At 38.9% G+C, this 27,788-nt stretch overlaps 2 protein-coding genes across 10 annotated transcripts in view; one reads left to right on the plus strand and one right to left on the minus strand.

Moving 5' to 3' along the window:
• Positions 1–204: 204 nt before the first annotated feature.
• ClC-b (chloride channel protein 7) overlaps positions 205–27,788 on the minus strand; it is a 69,822-nt gene continuing 42,238 nt past the window's right edge. For all 9 annotated transcript variants that reach the window (XM_076173899.1, XM_076173897.1, XM_076173896.1 and 6 more), the window contains 5 exons: positions 25,628–25,797; positions 25,332–25,511; positions 23,552–23,641; positions 22,004–22,204; positions 205–7,264 (listed from right to left, as the gene is read on the minus strand). In XM_076173899.1, coding sequence (XP_076030014.1) covers positions 6,908–7,264; positions 22,004–22,204; positions 23,552–23,641; positions 25,332–25,511; positions 25,628–25,797 — 998 coding nt within the window. In that variant the 3' untranslated portion in view covers positions 205–6,907. The remainder of the gene's footprint in view (positions 7,265–22,003; positions 22,205–23,551; positions 23,642–25,331; positions 25,512–25,627; positions 25,798–27,788) is intronic.
• Positions 7,276–21,256, plus strand: LOC143018505 (uncharacterized). Its single transcript, XM_076173903.1, has 3 exons — positions 7,276–7,969; positions 16,552–16,631; positions 18,660–21,256. The coding sequence occupies exons 2-3, from the start codon at positions 16,556–16,558 to the stop codon at positions 18,929–18,931; spliced, it is 348 nt and encodes a 115-aa protein (XP_076030018.1). The 5' UTR covers positions 7,276–7,969; positions 16,552–16,555; the 3' UTR covers positions 18,932–21,256.

The following is a 27,788-nucleotide window of genomic DNA, read 5'->3' on the forward strand; positions in this document are numbered from 1 at the left end:
GCCCATTTGGAATATTGGCTGTCTTTGTTTTCTCTTTTATATCAAATGGAAACTGATTTTATTCATTTGAAGTTGCATCTTCATTCCACATGAAACATATTTACCATTGATAATTAAAATCTAAAACTTAAAAGTTTGTTACACCTGTTAGCCATGTTCTCAATGCACAATTGTACAATAAAGGATATTTCTTAAAGTAGAGGATATGAAATAAACATTTATTATATACATGATTCATCATTTACAAAACATATCTAAATGTTATGAAAATAGACATCAATAATAAACAGTTGTGATCTTGTTCACTTCTGTCCAACATACTTTAAATACAAATAAAGATCTTGCTTGTGAGATGTGTGATAATGAAAACATGAGTAATTTTCCACCACTTACAAATAACAAGTAAAAACCAATTAGTTTTACTTGTTTTATACAAAGATTTCTATTAATTTTCACTACAATGGGACCTCTACAATGTAACTATAGATCAAACCTCAAGTAAATCTTATGGAATGAGTGCCACCTGATGTATTCCTACAACAGGAAAAGGGAGTTAGGGAGTTACATACTGCTGAGTTTAACATTAAGGCTATGCTGGAAGAAACCAAGTGGGAGTTTCTTTGTACTTCAGCTGCAGTAAGGCCATTGGATAAAGTGAGGGAAAGGAAGGGTGAGAGCAAGGGAGTGGGAGAGAGAAAGGGAGGGGAAGAGAGGGAAAGAGGGAAAGGCATTGGGGGGGAGGGAGGGAGGGAGGGAGGGAGGGAGGGAGGGAGAGAGAGAGAGAGAGAGAGAGAGAGAGAGAGAGAGAGAGAGAGAGAGAGAGAGAGTGAGAAAGAAGAAAGAAGAAAGAAATTGACATAATATATATTCTATTCTATATACCAAGAGCTTTTTCCCCCCTTATAAGGGAGGCAGGCATGCCAAAGGCACACACCCACTCCCACCCATTCCACTCCCATCTCAGTTCTTCATGAATGACAGGTCATCACTGTATCCAGCCTGTTACCCTGGGTCAGAAGCAATGTAGCAAGACACTACCCACAGCAAGGCCACTTCACTTAATCGGTGACACCCACCCTGTCTCCTCATGCAGAAAAAGGGAAGACAGGGAGAAATCCCTTTGGGCTGCATCAAAATATCATTCACACATATGCACCCCTACCCCCACCTTTCCCTGCCCATTCCTTGTATAACAGTATCATCTATACACAGTCACTCTCCATTCATCCCTATCTCCTACCTTCTCCCCTCTTTGCTCAATGGCCCCTACACCTCATCCACCCATCTCATCCTTGGTCATCCCCTCAAGTTCACTTCTCCACTTCTGTCTTCGATATCTCTTTTACTAATCTTTCATCATTCTTTCCATGTGTCCAAACCATCCCAATAATGTTTCATCAGCCCTATCTGCCATCTCCTTTTCCAGTCCCGCTCTCCTCCTCACCTCCTCATTTTTCACTCTATCCTACCATACTTCTCAGACATTTCACCTCAAACATATCTAAACTTTACCTCTTTGACTCTCTTAACCACTTCAATATGAGTCAAATATTTGCATGCACATTAGCTGCCTGATGTATGATGATGCATCACAATATGTGCTTTATAAGATATAAAGTTACAACTGTTATACTTGCTCTCTTTCACCCAGAATGTTTGTAACCACCGAAAAAGTAATCAAGGCTGTTCATAGAATAAGAGTCACTCAGCTACAACTACAAAATAAATATAATCAGAAAGCTGACCCTGGCATCCTCATATACTCACTCGCGCCTCGTGACGCCTACGTAGTTGTCATCATAATCAAGAGGTTAAAGTCTAAGTATCTGCCCCATACAGTACCATCACCCCTTCATACAATCTCCTATTTGCATCCATTCCCAGATGCCTATTTCTCATAACACTTTTTAATCCCCCAAGGCATTTACTTGCTTCTCTCAATCTACAATTAACTTCCACCTTCACTCCCTTTCCTGCCACATGTGACCACAAATACCTAAAAATATCAACTTCTTTCAGCCTCTCTCCTTTAAGACATACTTTACCCACATTTACCTTCAAGTTTCTCCTATTGCACACCTTCCCAAACTCCATCACAACTCCCTTAATCCCTCCTCTGACACTGCCATAAGAGCAGTGTCATCAGCAAACAACAACTGGCTCACCTCCAACTTTTCTCTATTTTCTTTAACCATCTCCAGTCCCCTGCCCATTATACTTGCTTTTACTTCCCAGACCACCCCATCCATGTACACATTGAACAGCCATGGTGACATAACACATCCCTGACACATTCCTACCTTTACCTCAACCCACTCACTCTCTCCATTTTCCATTCTAACACAGGCTTTGCTATTCTTGTAAAAATTCTTGACTGCCCTTAACAGCTTTACCTCAATCCACATCTGACACTATATATATAAAGAAAAATAGAGTTTAGTATTTCAGTGGCAATAACCACTACTTCTACCCTTGGAGACAACCATCATACAAGAGGTACAGGCAGAGGTGGAAATATTTAAGGTAGAAGAACAGAGACATAGTAAAAGTTAAAAGTGATCACCACTTTTTTGAGTGCTGCGTATTTACCTAGTTGTATTATATGGGAAGGGAGCTATGCTCATAGTGTGTCTTTGTATCTTTCAGCATCAAGTTTGTTCTTAAATTCTTGAATAGTGTTTGCACCTCAAACCTAACTGTAGTACACAAGAAAGGAGCAACATTTGCAGGGTCCTGTCTCTAATTCTCCAGTTTATTATAAATAGCTTCAAATTCATGTATGGTTCCAACTCGGGCTATATCCTTATTTTCCAATTGTGTGTGGGAAATAAGTATATCTGAGGATGGATGTGAAGAGAAGACTATATGACACTGTAAGGGGCAGGGACTTGGAATTTAATGAAGGTAGAAAAGAGAAATTTAAACATGTTTGTGATGAAATGTTTGAGAAATATGGTGGGTGTTATGATAATAGATAGAGTAAAACATGAGGTGAGGAGGAGAGTAGGGGTGGAAAAGGAGCTGGCAGATAGAACTGATGAAAGAATATTTAGATGGCTTGGGCACATGGAAAGAATGAGGATAGTCAATGAAAAATAGTGCAGAAGGCAGAGGTGGATGGTGTGAACTTGAGGGGAAGACCAAAAAATGAGATGGACAGATGGGGTGAAGGGGGCTTGGAGTAAAAGGGGAATGTCTGTTGAGCTGGGGATGGAGAAGGTGAGAGATAGGCGTGAATGGAAAATGGCTGTGAATGTAATATAATTTGATGTGGCTCAAAAGGCTTTCCCTTTGTCTTTCATTTTTGCAAGGACAAAGTGGGAAGGTCAACATGCATATGAAGTATCTGGCCCTACTGTGGATGTGCTGTGTCTTTTTGCAGTGCTTCTAACCTAGGCAGTGGGCAGGGAACTTGGATGACCCATCATCCATAAGGAGCTAAAAGGAAAATGGGTGATGTATGGGAGTGGAATGGGTAGAAGTAGGGCAAACCTTGGCTGGCTACCTCCCTTATAAGGGAGAGAAAGCCTATTGGTATACAAATAGCTCTTTTGGATATAGAGAAGGATCATGACTAAGTCGACAGGATGGCATGGTGGGAGGTATTTGAGATATAAGGAATAGATGGAAAGTTGTTTAGGGCAGTCAAAAGCTTTTATTTGAGTAGAAATGTTTGTTAGGGTTGGAAATGGTGAGTGGAGTTGAGGTGAAGGTGTGGTTGTGCCAAGGTTTTATAATATAATGTTTATTCAACATGTACATGGATGGTGTGGTACAAGAGGTAAATGTGAAGGTGATGGGCAAAAGATTGAAGATGTTTTGTGAGAATGGAAGGAAGTGGGATGTGAGCCAGTTATTGTTTGTGCAAATGCTGTGCAAATAGCTGGGTCTGAGGCAGTTAATGACAGTTCTGTTGGGTATGTGAGAGGAAAAATTTGAAAGTAAATATGGGTAACAGAGACGTGATGAGATGTACAAAGGGTGATAGTGGCAGTGACTTGGAGGGTCTTAAAGGACAGAGGCTAAAGGAAATGTTGAGTTTTAGGTAATTATGGTCACATGTAGTAGGGAATGGAGGAGTGGGGATGGAGACAAACTGTAGTCAGGGAAGAGTAAAAGTCTTGAGGGAATGAAAAATGCTGTGAGAAATAGGTATTTGGGGACGGATACAAACAAAAGACTATATGAAGGAGTGATTGTGCCTTTGACTCTCTATGGGACAGAGAGTTGAAAGGAGAAATTCAAATATATTTAAGATGAAGTGTTCAAGAAGTATAGTCAGGGTCAAGAGGATGGATAGAGTGAGAAATGAGGTGAGATGAAGCAGGGATGGAATAGGTACTGGAAAATAGGATTGACCAAAGAATACTGGGATGGTTTGGTCATATGGAAAGAATGAGTGAAGAAAGATTGGCAAAAACTGTGAAAGGCAGAAGTGGATGGAGTGAACTTGATGGGAGGACCAAGAATATGATGGATAGACGAGTTGAGGGGGTCCTTGGGTAAAAGGGGAATGTCTTTTAAGCATGGATGGGAGGGAGCAGTTGATAAGTGTGAGTGGAGAATGATTGTGATTGAGTGATAAATTGACAGCCTGAGAGGATTTCTCTTTGTCTTCTCTAATTACTCATGAGCAGACTAAGAGAGAGGGTCACCATGTAATGAAGCAGTGGGGGTAAAACAACTTTGCCAATTGGGGGTCTGCTGTGGTGCTGTGTCTTGCTGCATTGCCTCTGACCCAGGCAATGGGTGATGGGCAGGGCTGGTGCTTTATTCAATAGGAGTTAAGATAGAAAGGAAAACAAATGGGTGTTGGATAGGTGTGGGATGGGTGAAAGGTGGGTGCATGGCTGGCTGCTTCCATTGTATGGGAGGAAAGACCTTTAAGTATATCGTTAGACTGCTGTATTCTCAATGTCCTAAAAAAACAGTATCATGCCTCCTCTTACTTATTATTTTATATAACTGATCCCTGTTTTTTGTGACATCACATCTGTGTTCTTAAAAATCTCATATTCTTTTCTAGTAGATACTAATGAAAGCACCAGAATGCCCAAAAACAATGATGTTCACATACTCCCTTAGTAAGAATAGTAATAGGCAAACACAATTCCCATTTTCAAGATAAAAATAGGATTCACTACTGTACAAACTTGTGCTACTCATAAGAATGATAGAAAAGACACTGGAAAAGTTACCATAAGATTTTTTTTTTTTTTTTATCTGAAAGATCATGCATTACTCCATTTAATGATAGCACCCACACTTAAAGTGTTAAATTTGTCTTGACTAGTTCCTTCAAATTTCTACCATAATTAATAGCTTCTGTTCTCCCTAATGTAGTACAATCTCACTCTGCAAAGGAAAAACCCAGTAGGAATTGGGGTTAACCTATGCTGGTCACACTTGTGTTTAACATAACTATTCCCTATTGTATATTCATGTTCCCTTATTTCAACTAATTTTTTCATCTTTCATCCAACATCAGATCAATAAACAATATAATTTTCTTAATTTACAAAGGGACCAATGATGGGGACCTGTAAGATGGATGGCAGAATCATCTTCCTGAGACTTATCTTCAAAACCTATTAACACCCTCATCTCTATCTGGATGTGCATTGGTGGCATAATTGGAAGCATGCTGGTCTTATATTCACTTAGCTATGGGTTCAAATTCCACAATCCTCTCTGGCTCTAAGCAGTGACTGCTAAATGCTACTCTGGCTCTAAGCAGTGACTGCTACATGCTACTCTGGCTCTAAGCAGTGACTGCTACATGCCCCAATATTCCAAGCATATAAGGCAAAGTTGACTGCTTTGGTCACAACTATGTGCCTCCTGGCATAGGCCCCTCACTTTCTTTTTCTTCTCTATCTGGACGTACATGAGTCAGTCTCCAAACCCAGCATAAGATATCTTCCAATTTCATTTCCTCCACCTTTTCACACAAGGAGAGCTGGGAATTTGTAACCAATGTCCCTTCTCACCTACTATAAGCTAGTAACATAGAAACTGTCCAACACTAATAGAACACAGACAGCAGTCCAAAGTTTCTTTCCAGAGAGATCCATGGGAGACTGAGGACCATTGCCAGCCAATGCGGGGATGTCCTCTAGTTGATGAAACTCGAAGCAAAAATCATCTTTATCATTCACAAAATTTCATTAGTATAAGAAATAACAAATCAACCTGTACTTCTTAACACATATGCAAAATACTTCATCTAAGTATATGTACATGAGTAAAGACGGCATGTAAAAATTGATACTTATTTACACAATACATGCAGCACTGTTATCAATCTTCCCAGCAAGGCAGTAATTGGACCTTATAGCATTGTATATATCACAGTACCTTTTACCCCAGTGTTAATTGTTAATTTGTTAAACTGTTAACCTGACTATATATAAAAAGCATGTTTCATTTCCACTATGTTAATTTTTCATATCTGACAGCTGTACAAATAAAAATACACTTGTCAAATTAAACTTTAAAAAACAATAACAAGTAGTAGAAAGACTTGAATGGCACCAATACTTTAAAGGAACTTTCCAATTAGTTTTTAAAATGCATGTTTAAATCTTTGGGATTACCTAACTCTCTACACATTTTACATGTATCCATGTCAAGAAATGAGAAAACAAACTCCATTCTTCAAAGAAGAAGAAGAAGAAGAAGAAGAAGAAGAAGAAGAAGAGGAAGAAAAAAAAAATCACTTTCTCACTCTGCCTTATTTGGCAAGAACCACAACCATTCATCATATAACAAAGTACTTAAGACCTAATCTCTAATACTGATCATACTTATAAAACAAAAGTAATTAAATAGTCAATATAAATTTGGTATGTATACAGTGGATTTGGTTCATCGTAAGGGAAACATGAAGTATACTTCTTCATGTTCACTAAACTCTGTTGTAGATGGCCAGTTCTTCCAATCCCATTTGTCCTCGGTGTTTCCATACCCGGTACTTGACAAGATCTTTCCTGGTGACCATCCCTACAACCTCATTGGCATCATTGCAAATCACTAAATGACGAAGACCCAGCGCACGGAAGAGACTAAAGACACGGGGTAGTGCAGTGCAGGAAATTATGTTGTAAGGCGATGGATTCATAAATGGCTTCAAATCAACTGTTTTGTTCATGTCCTCTTCATCCAAGTTGACTTGGTGCAATTGGTAGTAGCGTGGGTAGGCTTTGCGGAATAAGTGGATATCTACTTTGCCCTCCTGCCACACTTCTGCATTTTCATTGAATACCTTTGAACAGAAGAAACCAAACATAAAATAAGGCATAAGCTGTTTCCCAAAAATGTACAGTGGCTAGGCATGGGATATCTATTTTTCTCTCCTGCCATACTTCTGCATTCTCACTGAACACCTTTGAACAAAAGAAACCAAACATATAAAATAAAAGATATGCTGTTCCTCACAAGATGAGGTGGCTAAAAATGAGAAAATTACATCCTTATCCCATTTTAATCTTACCACATTCTTCTGCTTCATAGGTCCTAGGAAATGAGAGGTGAGGAGTGTCACCATATAGTGAAGCAGTGAGGGTAAACCAGCTGAAACAGGTGGGCCCTACCCATTAATAAGGGGGGTTATGGCCCCTTGGTATGTATTGTATATATTGGTATGTATTGTAAAATAATCAAGACTGTGAAAATTACACTTAATTTCCTCCCCAGCAATACTGCCAGTTCACTCCTATTTAACCCTCTCACAGAAAAGGTAAGCTACCAGAAGAGGCTGGATGACTGCATTGTGGACAACTGCCCAGGATGTAACACTTCACCCCATACTATTCGACATATAATGGAAGACTGCATTATACACAATCACTCACGCAAACAACACAACACTCTATAAAGGATTTATAGGAAAATCCCGTTCTGGCCATGGCACTTCTTGGGGGGACAGGACTGCTTGGACAGACAGTCTAGGGAATGACAACGACAACAGGTAAGCCCAAATTTATACATTCTATGCAATAGATATCAATCGATCCATTGCCCCAGATCTCTTGCAGGAGACCTACAGCTCCCAGGTAACCAGCAACATCCAATGGATTGGTCTATGGGTCACTCAGGGAAGAAAGATTACGTTATCTGGGCATGGCTGGGGTGGGGCCATGTAGGACGAGGTGTTCAGTGTCTTCTGGGTGGTGGTTGCATCTTGAGCAGCTTGATTCTGTAGCCAGGCCTATTCTGTGTTGATAATGTTTTGGAGCTGAAAAATGTCCTGAACATAAACATGCTAGTGTGATTACTTCTCTTGAGAGAGATTTTCCTGTGGGACAGATCTCTGGGGGTGTTTTGGTGAAGTATTGATTTTGGTGGTCTATCTTGAAGAACTTGTTTAGTGATCTGGGTGTGAATAGATTTTTGTGAAGGTAAGCTGTTGTGGTTTTTTTTTTGTAAGTTCAGTTGGTAGTGCTGGTGTGATATAATGAGATTGGTAAGTGTGGTTTGAGGTTCTAGTATAGAACAGTGTACCTATGATTCACATTTGATAGTCTATGGAGAGGAGGTTCATTCCTGTGTACAAGTATCCTCCTTGGTTACTTTTGGCACATCTTGTTATCACTCTCAATGCTATGTTTTGTATAATTTGTAAAGTGTCTATGTTCTGCAAATGGTTGGGAAGCAAGCCATGGAAGTGTGGTCAAATGTGGTTCTTGTGGATTATATGTTGACAGTAATTAGAGTTTCTTTCTGTTGTCCAAAGCCTATGCTTAGAATTGATTTTTGTGGATTAATTTTCTTGCTGGCTTTCACTGTCAGATCTTTGACATGTGGGCTGAAGGTCATAAGTATCAAAAGTGTTAGGGTTCTTTTTAATGGAGGGCTTTGGCTGTTTAATTTCAGTGTTGGGTGCTTTTTCAATTCATGGTGGTCTGGAGTGAAGAATGTTATTGATGATTTCTGGGGTGATGCCCCTACTTTATCATTTCTGTGCCATTGCTCTAGTTTTTGTAATTAGGCTCAAGTGTCCTTAGCTATTTCCTAGTTTCTATACTGTATTGTAAATGTCAGGTCGTTTGCATAGGCGAGTACATTGGTGTAAGTTTTGGATCTGGTTGGGAGATTGCTTGTGATGAGATCAAATAATGTAGGTTAGAGCATTGCTTCCTGTGGGACTCCATTGTATAATATTTTTGTCACATATATTTGGTTATTTGGGGTTACTCTGCATTGGCTACCTAAGAAGTTTGTTATTAATTTCTTGTTATTGTTAAGAATATTGGACTCTATGGGATTTTTTTTATTGTGTCTGGAAACCTTATCAAATGTCTTGTTGTCTACAGCTACTATAACCATTCCTTCTAGTGGAGCTCTTTTTTTTTTTTTTTTTAATCCTTCCAGTACTTCTTGATTGATGTTTGAGCAATGTGCTAGTGGGAAGGCCTTCTCTAAATCCATGTTGGTAAGAGGATTTGAATCCATGTTGGTTAGGGGAGATGAATAGTTTAATTGTGTTTCATTCAGCAACTAATGTTTCCATCAGTTTGGATTTGGTGGATAGTAATGAGATTGGTCTGTAGGATGCTGGATTTAAGATTATTTGTTTGGTTTTATCACACTTATTATGTGGGTTCTTTTCCAGATAGCTTGAAATCTATCATGAACCAGGGGTGGTTGAAAATATTAATTAAGGTCTGCATTTGGACTGAGGCATTTCAGGTAATGTTCAATATTTTATCTGGATATTCAAAATGGGCATTTTTCTGTTTTTCAATTTCTTTATTGCCCTTTCTACATTGTTGTTGAGGGAAGGGGCAGTATCTGTCTGGTTTGATTTTTCTTATTTCTTTTACTCTTGTCCTATTTCCTGGAGTGTTTGAAAATGATTTTGGAGAAGTGTTTCCTGATGGATCCCATCAGCAAGATGAACACAAACAACTTAAATCTTTACAGAGTTTAGTATTGGAAGTAATAACTGGATGGACCAAAACCTCAATAAATGGATACCTACATGCTTAACCCAAAATCCTTTCCAGAGAACATATAAAAATTTATGGGAATATAGTTCTACATCAGGGCCTGTAATACCACAAACCCATCACACTACATCATTCAAGCACCACCAACAGAATAAAACTAAACCAACAGCATACTACTCATACATATATAACAAGCTACCACCTGTATCACACTAAAGATCCACACAAAAACACATTCACACTTCAAATCACTAAACAAGCCCTTCAAGTCAGAAGACCAAAATCAATACTCAACCAACATACTCCCCTCAGACATAAGCTCCACAGAAAAGAACCCTCCCATATCTGGTACGAACCACAGTGCCTAACTTAAGTTTATGACACCATCCAGCATTGAAACAATACCACTACAAAATAGACCTGGTCACAGACTAAGTCCCATATGCAACCACCACACAGAAAACATAGAACACCCCCATCACCTCAGACTACATTGTCCTACACCAGAAATCACTCAATAACACAATACATCTTCCCTATGTGACTTGTGGACTTGCCTTTTGTCCAGTGCCAGTTACCTGAAGGCCACAGGTATTCTGCAAGAGATCCTAGGGGCAATGGATTGACTGATTTATCCCTTGGATTTCATTTGCTTTGTGGGCGGAAGGAGAAATTAATTTTGAGTTTTTGATAGCTTTTACCATTCCATAATTTTTGGTTACCTATTTTCATATGTACTGTACTTCTCAATTTTCCCCAGTTTTCTTTCAGCCAACTGTTTACTAGTTTAGTGATTTTTTGCATAATTGCTACAGTTGTTCTTTTTCTTGTTCTGTTAGGCCATGTTTGCTTTTCAGTTTATATCTCTTTCTTTTGAGGATGGCTATCTCTTGTTGGGTTTTACTTTTAGTTGTTTTTGCTGGGGTTGTATCCTTTCCTGCAGTTTCTAGGAGTGTGTCTTTTGCTTGCCTTCTGGCTTGTTGCTGCAATTTTATCCACTAATCTACCTAAGATAAAGGATTCTAAAATTTTCTCTATGTCTTTCATGTATTCTTGCTTATTTGATTTTTTGTAGTTTATAAATATTCACTTGAATGAGGATGGTATTTCCTCTTGTAGTTCTATGGCAACCTATTAGTTGGGAAGTGGTCTGAGGGAGGTCTTGTAAGGTTTCCCATATTTGTGTTTGTTGGGAGAATGAGCTGAGTGTTATGTCAGGGGATGTTGCTCATATGTTGAGGAGGTTGTCTAGTGGGGCATTTGCTGGAATTTATGTTTAGACTGGGGAGTTGTTTTAGTATTTTAAGTCTTCTTTGGTCTGCTGTTGTGTGTCAAGGGAGCTTGGGATATTTGCATTCAGAGCAACTGCCAGTATGTAGTTTGTGAGTTGTGTGGTTGCCCTGAATTAAAAAAAAAAAAATAATAATAATAATAAAAAATAATAATAATAAATAAGTGATAAATGAATAAATAAAATAAAATAGATTAATTACTTAATTAACAAACAAATACAAAACTTGGCTTCACATGTGCATAGCATTCTTCCATGCTTCAAATAAGACTAATTTTAACTCTAAAAAGTGATATAGTATTACAAAACTGCACTTCTTTCAAACTCAGCAGTTTTGACAATTTATTCATTGACTCAGGGTCTAGCGAATACAGATATGGAATCTTTAAGTACAAACATGCATAAATGAGAGTGTTGATATACATATCATTTTACTTGACTGGCTGGTTACATCTTAAACAGAAAAATACTTAGAGCATAATAAATGTTGCCTTAAGCTTCACTATGTGGTTAACCCACAGCCCTACAGCAGCTGCCAGTAGTCCTTGGAACCTCCCATAGATCTTTCAGGGATGAAGTTTTGGACTGTTGTATTTGTGTTGTATCTGTGTGGGACTGTTTCTAGATCAATGGATGAAAGTGGTAGGGAGAGGGGATTATTTGCTGATATATATCAGCTCTCCATGTGTGAAAAAGTGTAAGAAATACAGTTTAGATTAAATGAGATAGTGATCTTGGGCTCAGTCCAGAGACTGAGTGTCAGCTCCTCAGGGCTGCACCTCCTGATGGAGGGGAGGGATTTGATGGGTTTCAAAAATGGGGAGCTTTGCTGTCCATTATGCAAAACCACATGCAGGTACCTGTCACTGATCCCCCTCAGAGCAAAATGATGTGACAGGTGAAGTGGCAAAAGTATCAATACTGGCACCTGCCACATTCCTGAAAAGTCACTAGTTTCTTCCTGAAATTTCTTAATGATTTTTTTTCTAATTTTCTGTACTGTATTTAACAATATGAGACTTGCTGGTACACAGTACAATCCAAAAGCTCCTGAATCTCAACATCATAATATACAAACATAGCTCACTGAAAGCAACACAAAAATAACTATAACAGTATTCTACATCATCTACATCAACCTGCCCCTAGTACCCTGCAATGTCCATAAGAAACACTAAGATCACAAAACAAGCACTCCACAGTACACTGTCAATTCACATATTTCACCAAATTCCCCTAGAGTTCAACCAGAGATAACACTCAAAACACACATAAGAATTACACTGGTACATCTTTTAATTCATTGAGCTGACAATTGGTGAATCCTCCCCACCTGCTGCTTTCAGCTGGTGACACAGAATCAGTTTCACACCAATATAACAGATAACTGTCCAAAATTTCTTGACAGAGACATATGGAAGGGCCTGAGGACCAATGCCAGCCAATCTGGGCTGTAGTTTTCAAGTCATTGAAAAACTTGGCAACCATTATCATGTTGCTCAATGGGTAATATTTGTTTTTGTGCATACAAATGACTGATGTTTTTCATATGGGTGTGGCCTATTTTGTTCTTGAAAATATGTTCTTGACAACTGATACATATGCTTACAACTGGTTTGAATGTACAAGTTTCTTATATATGTGTGTATTTACCTACAGGAAAGGCACAATGTTTATGGGATCCTGTCTCTTACTCTCCGATTTATCATACCTAGATTCAAAATCATGTATGGTTCCAACTTGGGCTATATCCCTACTTTCCAAGTACCATACTTAGGTTTGAATTTATGTATTGTTCCAGCTTTGACTTTATCACATTCTAAGTTACTGTATTCATGAACCTTTGTGGAAAATTTATTTCTTCTTATCCTTTATTCATTTTTTCTTTCAGTTTGTTCCCATAAACTCTCAAGGCTCTCTCACCCCTAATCAAGAGATCTTTTATCATTGTATTCTATCCCCTTTAATAACTTAAAATTCATATCTTAAGATGGTCTGGCCATGTGGTGCATATGGAGGACACAAGACTACCAAAGAAAATTCTCTTCAGTGAGTTAAATACAGGTGATTGCCTTAGAGGCCACCCAATACTCCAATTTAAAGACCAACACAAGAAATCCCTCAAGGAAGCTAACATAGACCCAAACACCTTCGAAGCTTCAACAAATGACAGGAATGAGTGGAGAAACAAAATTAAAGTGGGCATGGACCTCTTTGAAGAGAATAGAAGAGCCAACCTGGTATCTAAACAACAGCAACGGGCAGAAAGAACAAAACAACCACAACCACCTCCCACGATTCAGTGCAATCAATGCCCTCGGTTGTTCAGGGCACAAATTGGCCTTACGAGCCATAAGAAGGCTCACCACCCTAATAATAACTAACCTCTTATGACCCCTCCTCTATTCGACCTTCTATTGGGACTGGAAACTATGATACTCAGATACAAGTACATGCCGACGACGACGATATTCATATCACCTCTTTCTCTTCTATCTTTCAACATTGGCAGATCCAGTGCTTTTAGACCCTCATATGATTTATCTGCCAGGCAAGAAACCAGTTTGGTTGCTACCTTTTGTATTCTCTTGATCTTGCTAATGTCCTTCACTCTGTGTGGAGTCGTGTGGAGATCATTCCACTAATGCACTAATGCATATTCTAGTCTTGGATGGATCAGAGATTCTATGTTTTTTCATCATCTCTTTATCCATATATTGAAAAGCCACTTTCATCTTCTGCATCAGTCCCGCAGTTCTGCTGCTATGTCTGTCAGGTGACAGGTTGTTTATATTAACACTGCCAAACCTTTTTCTTCGTTGGCTTTGGTAATGGATTCACTTCCCAAGGAATAGTTTAAAGATATATATATATATATATATATAAATTTGCCCATTCCCAATATTCAGCATTTCTTGTTACTGAAACTCACTTTCCATTCTTGGCTCCATGCAAATATGGTGTTTTAATCTTTTTACAATACCCTACTGTACAGTCATTTTTCACTCTTCTCATGATTACTGCATCATTTCCAAACATTTAGGTTGAGCCTTTAACTTCCCTCATATCATTAACACAGAAACATTACAAGTATTAGGACTGAACCTTGTGGAACTCCACTCATTACTGCTCTCCATCTTGCTATTTTATCCTTTACTACTGTCCTCATGTACCTTCCCTTCAAAAATGTTTTCATCCATTTAAGTAATTTTCCTTTTCACCCTCCAATATGCTCCAGTTTCTATACAAGGTGATTGTGAGATCCTTTACCAAATACCTTCTCTAGATTGAGGTCTACCCAGCCCCCTCTCTCTTATAGTCCATCACTCTCAAATATAAGTTTCATTTTTTTTCACACATATGACCTTCCACCTCTAAAGCCAAATGGACTGTTAGAACGCTCATCTCATCAAAATATTTGACACATTAATCTTTCGCAATCCTTTCACATAATTTCAATGATACTGGCTTGCAGTTTAGTGGTACCTCCTTCATGAATTGGTGCTACATTAGCCCTTTTCCAGTCCAGTGGCACTATTCTTTCTTTTAATGAACAAGACTCAATTTTACCTGCCAATGGTTCCCTGTATTCTTTAAGCATCCAGTTTGAGATCCTATCAGGTCCTGAAGCTTTTTGCACATCCATTGATTCCATAAGATTGAAAATTTCCCTCACTTGTGTATTTTCTTAATCCAAATTTTTACTTACCCTACCTTTCTCTAAAAAAATTGCTCTACTTTGTGAAAACATATTGTAAACTCATTTATTTCTCCTTAAGCTGAAGTCTCCTGAGGAACTTCATTACCAACATTGGCTTTGTGATTTCCTTCTGTTTCAATTTTCCATTGAAAATCCTGTAAAGGCTTCAGTTCATCAATGCATTCTTCTACATCTCTTTCACCCTTGTATACATACATACATACATACATATACCAAGGCTTTTTCCCCCTTCCAAGGGAGGTAGCCAAAAAGGGAAAGGCATAAAAACACTCCCACCCATTTCATCCCTAAATACACTCCACACCCCTCCCACCCTCCCTCTCATCTGAGCACCTCTTGTATAGTAAAATTAAATGTCCAAATCCTTCCATTATAAAGGAACCCTAAATTTTCTGGAGCCTCGCATTTGGTACTCATACGACTTTCAACCTATATATGAAAGACCCAACAGCAAAAATCAGTAAGAAAATAAACCAGATTAAATCTATTGCAAGCAATGACTTTGGACAACAGAAGAAACCCTAATAACCACCTACAAGTAATTCATAAGATCCACTCCAGGCTATGCTCCACAGCATGATTCTCAACAAACAACAAAATGATTTAAAAACAATTCAGAATGGAGAATTGAAAGTAATACCCACATGCTACAAAAATACTGCAATTGGACACCTGCATACAGAAACCAGTCTTCCCCACTCATCATATAAAAAGAAGAGAAACCCAATTCTACACCAGAACCTGTAACACCACACACCCTTTGCACTATATTTCACAAGCACCATGTCTATAAAAACATTTATACCACACAAAAAATACTTTCATGGTCAGATCACTAAACAAGCCCTCTGACAGCTACCCCCAGAAAAAAGACTCACACCCAATAAGTACCATCCAGCAACAGTACCAATACAGAATAAGCTTGGCCATATCCAAACTGGCCACACAGAGGACACAGAACACTTCATACTACAATGCCCCACATTAACAATCCCTACACAACAACACAATATTTCTTTCCTGAACAACTTATGGTCCTGCCTGGAGGCTATGAATACAATTCCACAGTAATTTATCTGCATCTGTGACCACTTGTCACTCTCTGGTAGGTGGGTCAATAGTCACATGAAGATTTTGAAGAGGGAATATGTTTTTGGAAATGTACCAATTTCTGAGGCTAGTTTCTCTTAGTTTCTACTACATTCCATAATTTTCAAGTGCAATACCCTTTTGTGCAAAATATTCTGATCTTTTGACATTTTTTCATGGAAATACCAGTTATGTAATACATCACTTTCAATGGTTCATATCATTCTCTTGTACTTGTATATAAAAACAATGTGATGAATTATCAGATAAGAGGGAGGGTGGAGGGGAGTGGAGTGGATTTAGGGATGAAATGGGTGGGAATGGTTTTTATGCCTTTTTCTTTTTGGCTCCCTTGTAAGGGGGAAAAAGCCTTGGTATATGTATGTATGTATGTATGTGCATATTTATATACTTTGGATAGTTTTTGCTCACACTAAGTTGGTAAGCAGCATCTATGGTAACCATCATGGTGTTAAATTAATGCCAGTGACTTTCTACAGGTTAATGTGTGCCTATAGGATGGGAATGTGCCAGAGGACCAGATGTGCTTGCATAGTTCCATTTTACGAAGGAAAAAGGGGTAAATATGAATGTAGTCATTTCAAAGAGATCAGTTTGTTGAAAGTAGTAAGATGGGTATATGGGAGGGTATTAACAGAATTTGAAAGAAAACAAGAGGGATTAACTTGGGAGGAATAGTTTGGGTTTTATGAAAGAGGATGTGTAGGTATAAAGATTGTAGTAAGGCAGATCTGTTTAAATGTACTTGGCAAAAGCTTTAACTACTTCCTTCTTTCACACACCTTCCCACACTCCATCCCTAATTTCCTTAATCTTTCCTCCGATCTTGGTACAAGCACAGTGTCATCGGCAAACAACTATCTTATCTCCCATTTTTCTCCACTTTCTTTACCCATCTCCAATCCATTCCCATTGCATTTACCTCTCGTACCACCCCTTCCATATGGAGGAGGAGGAGGAGGAGGAGGAGGAGGAGGAGAAGAAGAAGAAGAAAAGACAACTATTACACCCACAAACATATCCTAAATATAAATGAATTCACTGACAAATACACAGAGCTGCTCCACTTCCTACATGAATACAACACAGATATTGCACTTATAAAAGAAACAAAACTGGCATCACAAATAACAATTCCCTCATTCACAGATTACACAACAAAATAAAGATACTGATAAGCAAGTGAGGGGTGGGGGATGGCAGCCTGAAGGGATTTCTCCCTGTCTTCTCTTTTTCTGTATGAGAGAGAGAGAGAGAGTGTTGCTGTAACAAGCGAAACGTAGTACCAATAAAGGTTTCAATCTCCCACGGTGTTGATTCTCACAGTCTTGTTGGCTTTTGCCATTGTGTTTCAGAGAGAGAGAGAGAGAGAGAGAGAGAGAGAGAGAGAGAGAGAGAGAGAGAGAGAGAGAGAGAGAGAGAGAGAGAGAGAGAGAGAGAGAGAGAGAGAGAGAGAGAGAGAGAGAGAGAGAGAGAGAGAGAGAGAGAGAGAGAGAGAGAGAGAGAGAGAGAGAGAGAGAGAGAGAGGGTCACAGATCAAGGGAAGTAGCCTTGCTGTGGATGTACTGTATCTTGCTGCATTGCCTTTGACCCTCTCTTAATCCTCCCAATCAATACCCACCCATAAGCCTTCCCAACTACACTCAACAAACTGATCCCTCTAAAAGTACTATCGGTACACTCACATTTGTCCCCTTTTCCCTTGTAATGCAGAATTAGGTACACCTCCAGTCCTCCAACACTCTACTCTCTTTTAGACAAACATTAAACAACCTCACTAGCCAGTCCATCATCACTGTACCTCCCTTCTTTAGACACTGCATGACACTTATCCAACCCACGTGCCTTACCTACTCTCATTTTAATAACCACTTTCACCTCATCTTTTCTTATTTCTCCCCCATTTTCCTCATCCATCATGGTCATTTTCTTAGCACCTCCCACTACATTCATCATTCCCTCCCTATCCTCCTCCACATTTATTAACTCCCTTAAATATTTTGCCCATCTTCCTCTTACAGCTGCCTCGTCTGTTATCATCTCTCCATCTGCATCTTTTACTTTTTCTTCTCTATTTGATTTACCTGCCCTTCCTTTCTTAATATCCTTCCAAAATATCTATTTATTACTCTTAAATAGTGCTGTCATTCTCTTCAATTTTACATCTGTCTCCTTTTTGCCTCCTTTGTTTTGTTTTGTTTTTGTACCTGTCATATTGACATACACACAACCTTCCAGATCTGAAGCCAAATTGACCTTGTCAGAATGTTCACCTTTTCAAGATATTTGGTACAATGATTTTTCACAATCATCTCACACAATTTCATTATTGTGCTGTTTAGTGATACATATACCATGGCTTTTCCCCCCTTTCAAGGGAGGTAGCCAAAAAAGAAAAGGCATAAAATCATTCCCACCCATTCCATCCCTGAATACACTCCACACCCCTCCACCCTCCCTCCCATCTTAGCACCTCCTGGATGATGGGCCATCCCTGCACCCTGTCCACTGCCCCCATGCATAAAAGGTGGTGTTTCTTTGTTTCCACCTTTGTGTGTGTCACATCCCTGGGCCTCTTCACTTACAGTCATGCAGCAGCAACAGCAGGAGAAAGTGCAGAAACGAGCCTGTCGCACAATTCTTGGCAATGATTACACCACCTATTGGCATGCTCTCACCACACTCGGACTTCCAACCCTTGCTGACCGTTACCTTCAGACTCTTAGGTTCTTTGTGGTCACCCTAGTGAAACATCCTCGGCACTGGGACCTGCTACCCTCCCCCAGTGCCACCACCACAGTGAGAGGTGCAGCACCACAATACTGTCAAGCTGATCAGAGCACACACCGACCGGCATAAGAAGAGCCCCATACCTACATTTTTGGAGTTAATCAACTACAAGAAATAACAATGTTGGACAACACAGCTATTCCATAGCTTACTGTTTTGTTTTGTTTTTCTATTTCTTGTAACATCTTTTCACTGTAATTCTGTAGGATGTATATTTTCAGCAGTAATGCTGCTATACCCAATAAACCATATGTTATCATTATCATTATGTGTGTGTGTTTACCTAGTTGTATATTTACCTAGTTGTATTTACAGGAAGGGGAGTTATGCTTGTAGTGACCCATCTCTGTATCTCACAACATCTAGTGTGTTCTTAAATTTTTGTATGGTGTTTCCACACACAATAGTTTTGTCCAATTTGTTCCAGACATCCACCACTCTGTGTAGAAAACTTTTTTTTTTAGATCTCTTCTACAACTATCCTTTTTGAATTTCTTTTCATGTCCCCTTATTTTTCTTCTATCCCACTTTAATAAGTTTTCTCTGTCAAGGACTTTCATGCCTTTCATGATTCTGTAAATGGCCAATAGATTGCCTCTTTCTCTTCTTTATTCCAGGGCTTAGTTCCAGTTTAGACAATTTTTATTTGCATGTCAATTCTGAAAGTGTTGGGGCCATCTTTGTCATTGCTCTTTTAACTTTTTCTATTTTCCTTATATTCTTTTTTGTACTGGGTGTCCATTGTGTTGCAGCGTACTCCAATCTCGGTCTTATCAGTGTGACTAGTATTTTTTTTTTTTTTTTTACCATTACATCATCCAAGTAATTAAAAGCCACCTTTATTGATCTTAGTATATAGTAGGTTTCTCAGACTATTTTGTTTTATCTGTTTGCCTTGGGTGATAATTACTCATAGGTCCTTTTTGGAACTATCATAATTTCCTTTGTACCAATTTCATACTGTCCTGATATTCTATTTTTTTCTTCTTCCAAATTCCATTATATTACATTTCTTAATGTTGAAGTTCACTTCTCACTTTTGACTCCATTCCCAGACCTTGTCCAGGTCTCTTTGTTGTGATTCACAATCTCTTTCCATACTTAATTTCTTTAGCAGTTTTGCATCGTCTGCAAAGAAGTTCATGTAACATTCTACACCTTCATCCATGTCATTTACATATATAGCAAACATTATCAGTCAATACTGAACCCTGTGGAACTCCACTTATCATTTCTTCCCAGGTAGAGTTTCTATCTCTGAGCACCACTTTCATTTTTCTCCCATGCAAAAATCTTCCATCCATTTCAATAATTTTCTGTGTACACCTCCTGTTGTTTCAAGTTTTCTTAATAGTTTTTTGTGTGGTGCTTTATCAAATACATTTTGTAAGTCCAGGAAAGCACAGTCTGCCCAGCCGTCCCTTTCTTGCATTATATCTATTAACCTTGACTAGAAACACATAAAATTTGTGACACATGGAAGCTCGCTGGCTAAGCGGGTTAGGGCACCGTTACTTGCAGCGTAGGTCGAGGGGACGGTGGTTCGAACCCTGCCAACAGCGAAGTTGAATCAAGGGCATGGTTCATTAAATTCCACGCTACAAAGTTCTCTGTGAGGGGCACCGTCCTAGCCTTCCGATAGGAGGGAGTTTATGACGTTAAACCATATCATCATCACACATGATCTTCCCTGTCTAAAACTGAACTGTTTCAGATTTAGTATATTGTTCTCCTCCAGATGTTTAGTCCATCTACTTCTGATGACTTTTTCACAAATTTTAGCTATTGTACTTGTAAGGGACACTGGTCTATAGTTTGTTGGGTCTTCCTTGTCTCCCCCTTTATATATTGGCATGACATTGGTGTTTTTCTAGTCTTGCAGTACCTTTCCTTTTTTGAGTGAGCAATCTATCATCTTGTATATTTTGTCCATCAGTTCATCTATACATTCTTTTAGTATCCAGTTTGTAATTCCGTCTAGGTCGTGTGATTTTCTGACGTCAATGTTCATTATTTGGTCCTTTATTTCTTTCTGTGTCACAATTATTTCTTTCATTGGGGGGAATCTTTCTCCCCTTCCTTCATCCCAATTGTGTATTTTTTCTTTTGTACATAGATACATACATATACCAAGGCTTTTTCCCCATTACAAGGGAGGTAGCCAAAAAGGAAAAGGCATAAAATCATTCCCACCCATTCCATCCCTGAATACACTCCACACCCCTCCACCCTCCCTCTTATCTTAGCACCTCCTGGATGACGGTTCATCCCTGCACCTGGTCCACTGCCCTGGGTCTGAAGCAGTGTCGCAAGACACAGCACATCCACAGCAAGGCCGCTTCATTAAATCGGCAACCCCCCCCCTCTCCGTCCCCCCATGCATAAAAGGAGAAGACAGGGAGAAATCCCTTAGGGCTGCATCAAATTTTGCTCACACATACTACCTCACCCCCCATCCCCCCGCCCATTCCACCTCATGCATCACAACATCATCCATATACAACCATTCTCCATTCACCCGTCTTCTGTCCTTCCCGTCCTTCCTCAACAGACATTCCCCTCTTCCCCAAAGCCCCCTTCACCCCATCCATCCACCTCATTCTAGGACATCCACTCATGTTCACTCCCTCCACATCTCCTTTCCATACCTCTTTTACTAGTCTTTCTTCACTCATTCTTTCCATATGTCCAAACCATCCTAATACTCTTTCATCAACCCTATCTCCCAACTCCCTTTCCACCCCCATTCTTCTCCTCACCTTTTGTATATTCTATATTTCCTTGATGTAGTTTCACTATTTCCCTTTATTTTTTAGTTTACCATTTACATATCTGTAGAGTAATTTAGGTTGATTTTTACATTTGTCTATCATGTCTTTTACATAGTTTTTTTTTCTTCCATGGATATTTTTACATATTCGTTTCTTAGTTTGATATATATTGGCCACTTTCCCAGTGTGTGTGTGTAGTGTGTATTTTTGGCAGCAGCTTTGTACCTGTGGTAGTGTAAATTATCTGATCATCTGCATATGAAAATAACAACACTTAGAACAACAACAAAAATACCTAAAATAAAATCTGGGTAAAATGTTGGTAAAGAAATTTAGGGCAAACCCATTTTTCAAAGATCTAATTACATACCTTATTCTTAAGGAGAACAACCAGCTGTGAACGTAGAATAATCCCTCTTAATTTGCCAAAAGATTTAAAATATATGGCATCATCTCCTTCAGGGAATTGATCCACAACAGGAAACCCATTGTATGTACACTGTTTGAGCACTTCAACAATACGAGACACTTTCTCTACACACTGCAGAGATATGACGGGTCTATTCATAACCTGCAAAAAAAAAAAAAAAAAAAAACAAGAATGTATTACTAAAAATTATGTCTATTCTGTTAATGTGCAATCAATCAATCAATCAATCAATCACCTCTAGTCTCTCTTGCAAAACACTCATGGCCTCTGGGAAACTGGCAACTGCCTCCAGTTGGGACCATGTGTCACTTAGAGAAGAGATAGTGTGTTGTTGTCTAGAGATTGTTAGTGTGGGTCACAGTAGTATGAGGTTTTCTGTGTCAGTTTGAATCTGTGGCAACTGTAGTACTGTTTTAATGACTGATGGTATCCTTAGTGCAGGCATGCTAGTATGGTTCTTGTCTAATGTGAAAGGGATTTTTCTGGAGTTATATCTAAGAATTGTTGTTGGATTACTGAGTTTGGTGGTCTTCTTTATTTATCTGGGTGTGAATATGTTAATGTTCATTAAATCTTAAGTGCTGCCTATAGAGACTAATATCTCCATAACATCAAGTGGTTAACTTTATATCAGGAAGACAATGCAGTGATTGAGAACAATCACATCTCAGATACAAAAAGTCTATACAATGGAGTCTCTCAAGGAGCAATTCTTTCTCCTTGATGCTACCAGCCAGTCTAGACATTGTAGATAGTAGTGAGATCAATCTGTATGATGCAGAGTTTTCAGTTTGGTCTGGTTTCAATTTTGGGATTATGTGAGCTATTTTCCAGATATTTGGGATTTTGTTGTATAACCAGTAACTGAAAATGTCAGTTTATGATCTATGATTGTTTATGCAAGGTGTTGCAAACTCTGTTTAGGCTTTACTCTTGGGAATTTTTCAATTTCTTTATAGCCTCTTCTACATCTCTACAGGTGAAAGGGGAGTGGCTTCAGTGTCTGCATTCAACCACGTCTTGATTATATATTCTTTTGTAGTTGTACACAAGTTACCCCTGGATTCTGTGAACTGGTTTGATCACATTTTCTGTGTATATTATTACTCAGAATAAAAGAGAACGAGTAATACAGCAGTGACTTTATATTTCATAATGCAAGTAGTGTGATGAATTGTACATATGGCAGCCAATGCTGCAAGCAAGAATTTTACTCATATTGAAGTGGTTAAACAAAGTGGTGTGACAGGGGATCAGGGATCCCTTTGTCCATGAGCTAAAATGGGAAGGACAATGAATGGGATTTGGGCTGGTGTATGCTTTCCCTTGGCCATCCCTCATGGAGGAAAAGCCCTTTCAGTATATGTTACAAGGCTCATTCTCAAGTAGTGTGAAGATTCTACCAAGAACAAAATAGTATATATGTATCTTTTGTAAAAAATAAGGGATGAAAAACCTAACCAACAATAGTAACAAAAGTAATCTCACCTCTGATGCATAGATGTTGTTTGAAAGTGGTGGTGCTTCCCATGCCATAATTGGTACCCCACTCATTTGAATATGAATGTCATACAAACCCTGCAAATATAATACAATCCTCATATGAGCAAATAATGAAATCCAAAATATAAACCATCACTAGCTCTAAAGGCATACTCCATATTCCAATTTGGTGCAGTCTATATAAATGCATACATATGCATGCATGCATGCACACACTAAATAGTATATTGACTGCATGATTTTTGTAGTCAATAAAACAAAATCCTGAATATTCTTTTATGATTGCAAGTTAACCTCCACTCAAAACACAAAGCTGGACTCTTAAATTTTTACAATCCCTCCATTCTGTTACCTTCCTAAATCTCTCTTTTAACACCTCTATGACCCCATCACCTTGGCATAACGTTGTCCATAAAGATAGTGCTACTTCTTGCTGGCATATCACCGCCTTTGTAATCCTTTGTAATATATATATATATATGTATATATATATTATATATATATATATACCGTACACACACACACACTCATAGATGCATTAATAATTGGAATAGCTCAAACAGTACACGAGTTCATATCTAAATGTGATAACTGGAAATCAAGGGCATAGATTAGGCTGGAACTGTACATGAATTCAAGGTTAGGTATGATAAAGAATTAGAGAATAGGAGACAGGACCCAACGAGCATTGCTCTTTTCCCATATACTACAATCAGATGAATACAAGTAAACACACACACACTGCTTGATGGTGCAGTAGTAGCATTCACAGCCGCTACTCTAGTGGTCAGAGTTCAAATCCTGCCCTGGGCTGAAATAATTTTGGTATCACCATGCTGTGAGCCATTACTTCAATTCTCATGGGCGGGGAGTTGTGCAAGTGTGTGTGTAAGGTCACAGCATTACTCATGGATCAGTCATATATAACCTCTGAGCTCTCACCTGGGAGGGTAATAGCTGTTGATCTCAAGTCCAACATATGATCCATGACCATGGTGAATCACACACACCAAAGGCTTCTTCCCTTTGTATGAGAAGTAGCCAGCCAAGGTATGCTCCCACCTCCAACCATCCCAATTTATATATACATACATACATATAAATATATATGTATATAAAAAACAGACACACTACAAACTCTACAACACAGTGCACTGTAAATAGTAATAGGATGAAAACAGAAACCAAAATTCTCCCCAAGGAATACCACATGAAATTGATTGGTATATAGTTCTATGCAAGAGCCCTCAACTTTACTCACCCATCTCATTATTTCACATAAGCACAACCAACTGGAAGAAGACAGAGAAGAAGAAGAACAACAACAACAAGTAGAAGAAGAACAAGAAAAAGACGATGACGACCTATCTGACTTACCACAAACTCTTGATCTATGCACCTTTATCTAAATCCATGCCGCTCTTCCCAATACTCACTCTGCTCTAATCCTTTCAATTACTACATGCCTATGCACCCAAATGACCACAATCAGACTGATCACTCTAAAATCACTCCATTTATACTTGTCTATTTACAACTACTCTCCATCCACATTTATCTTTTGCATATTCTCTTCCTTCACTTTCCACATATCTGCTCCATAGAGTGTTGTGGACACAATCACCTCACCATACAACTTTCTCTTTGCATTCATCCCCAGATATATAACAAAACTTTCCATTCCTCCCAGATATTCACTTATCTTAGACAATAAAAATATTGCTCCAATAAAATATATTATAGTAATACTTAAGTTGTTCCTTACCTCATTGAAGTAGTCTCCAACCCACTTTGCCACCATGAGGACAATCATGAGTGGCAGGCCAAAGGTTATGTTGCCAGTGCACTCCATAAGAATTACAGTCAAACTGAGTGTCATCCGCACTACACCACCCAGCATGGCAGCTGCCCCAACTAATGCATATTTGCCTTCATCTGCCCAGCCCTGTGAAGAGAGTTTATATCAATCCTCAAATTATTCTTATTCATATACCAGTGTCATTCTATTAATTCCTGGAACTTTTTCCTAGTGTAAGTATGCTTTTAACTATAATACATTACCTCTGATGGAAATAGCAGATGTATCAGCATTCCTACTAATCGTCCCCATGCAGCTCCAGTCAGCAATGTTGGTATGAAGAGACCTGCTGGCACTCCCAAGCCATATGTCCAGCAGGCCAGGATGAAATAGCAAACAAAGAACACACTGATAGTCTGCCACTTGTAAGCATCTGAGTTTGGATTAAAGAAAATTGTTAGATTTCCCTTGACTTAAAGGAAAAAACAGAAAACAAACAAGTGATTAACAAATAAAAAGGCAAAATATTTTGGAGGGAAGAGATGACAAATGGTTCCAAAAGAATCTTCTCTTCCCTGAGAAGACAGAGACCTGGCCAGGCTGCAGTGTGGCCACCATCCAGCCCTTATGGTTACCAGAAAAAGCTGGATGAATACATCACAGTCCAGGATGTAACACTTCATTCTATACAACACATTATGGAAGACAGCATCATTCACAATCATGCAAGCCAACAGCACAATATACACTCTACAAGGGATCTATGGGAAAACTCTGTTCCAGCCATGGCATTTGCTAGAGAGATGGGACTGCTTGGCCAGACAACCTACGGAATGACAACAACAACATCAATTTGAGCCATGTCATTTCTTCATCCATTTGAAACAATTCTCCATTCACCCATATATTTAGTACTCACTCTTCCTTGCTATACAGATGTCTCTTGCCTTCAATGCCCCCTTCATCCCATATATCCACCTCATCTACCATCTTTCCCTAAGCCTAAGTTCATTCAAGCCACATCTGCTATAGTTTCTTCACTATGTAGTGGTTCTCATATCACTTTTCATTCCCTCCATCTACACTCCTCCATTCCCTGCTACACATGACCACAAATATTTAAATCTCTCCACCTCCTCCAGCATCACCCCTTAAACTTTACACCATACAGCCTACTCCTCAAATCCGTCTAGACATTGTCCTCACAGAAAAATACCTCCCAAAAGAATCACATTGGTATGACTACATTCAAATCAGCATCAAGTACTAAGACAGTACCAACACAGGATAGGCCTGGGTACAGAAGCAAATGGCTCCAGATGCAACCATTACTGAGAAGACACCAAACACCTTATATTACACTACCCCACCATAACCATACCCAAATATCAACACAATATTTCTTCCTTGAATGACTTGTGGGCCAGTCTGGTGGCTGTTGCCAGTAACCTGGGAGCCATGGGTCTCCTACATAAGATCTGAGCAACCGACTAATTGACCGATTCTACATAATAGCTTGCCCCTTCACACCATATTACATATGTGTAGCCCTCTGAAAACAACATAATCATAAACCCTGAGACATATATCACTCACTCAGCTACAATAATCTCACCCCCCAGCACCCCACTGACCTGAGTGTGTATATACAAAAGCATATATACACTCAGGTCACAGAACAAGGACTATTCTATATTTTTGTCTGAGTTTCCCAGACATCAACCCAATTGAGAAATTACTCTCAATACAAGTAAGAACTACACTGGTATGACTACATTCAAATTACCATCCTGCATTAACCTCTTCAATACGAGTCAAATTCTTCCCTGCAGCATCGGATGTCTGAGGTACAATGATTGATGCATCACAATACTTATGTTATAAAATATAGTCACTGCTGTATTATTCATTCTCATTCATTGAGTAATAATAAACATGAAAACATGATCTAGCCAGTTCACAGAAATTGGGGGTCACTCAGCTACAACTACAAAATAAATATACTGTAATCAAGACGCCAATACTAGCATCCTCCTATATCCACTCATGCCTCATGATGCCTACATAGGCATCATCATATGGAAGAGTTACCAACAGAGAATTAGGGTGGCTAAGAACTCCAACTGCCCTAGATGCAACCAACATACAGAAGATACTAGGAACCTCATTCTACTGGATTGTTCTACATTTACTTTATCCAGACCCTATCATGGTTTCTTCTCTGAATGACTTATGGGCTGTTGTCCATTACCTGAGAGGCCATGGGTCTAGAAGATAGACCAGGTGTAACAGACTGATTGAAATGACTAATACATTTTTTTTTCTAAAAATAATTCATCTATTTATCTATATACCAAAAGGTTTTTCCCTCTTATAAAGGAGGTAGCCAAGTCAGAGGCACATACTTACTCCCAACCACCACCC

Source organism: Oratosquilla oratoria, chromosome 35 (assembly GCF_046742065.1).
Source record: "Oratosquilla oratoria isolate Oo_2021 chromosome 35, ASM4674206v1, whole genome shotgun sequence".
In the NCBI taxonomy this organism is placed as follows: domain Eukaryota; kingdom Metazoa; phylum Arthropoda; class Malacostraca; order Stomatopoda; family Squillidae; genus Oratosquilla; species Oratosquilla oratoria.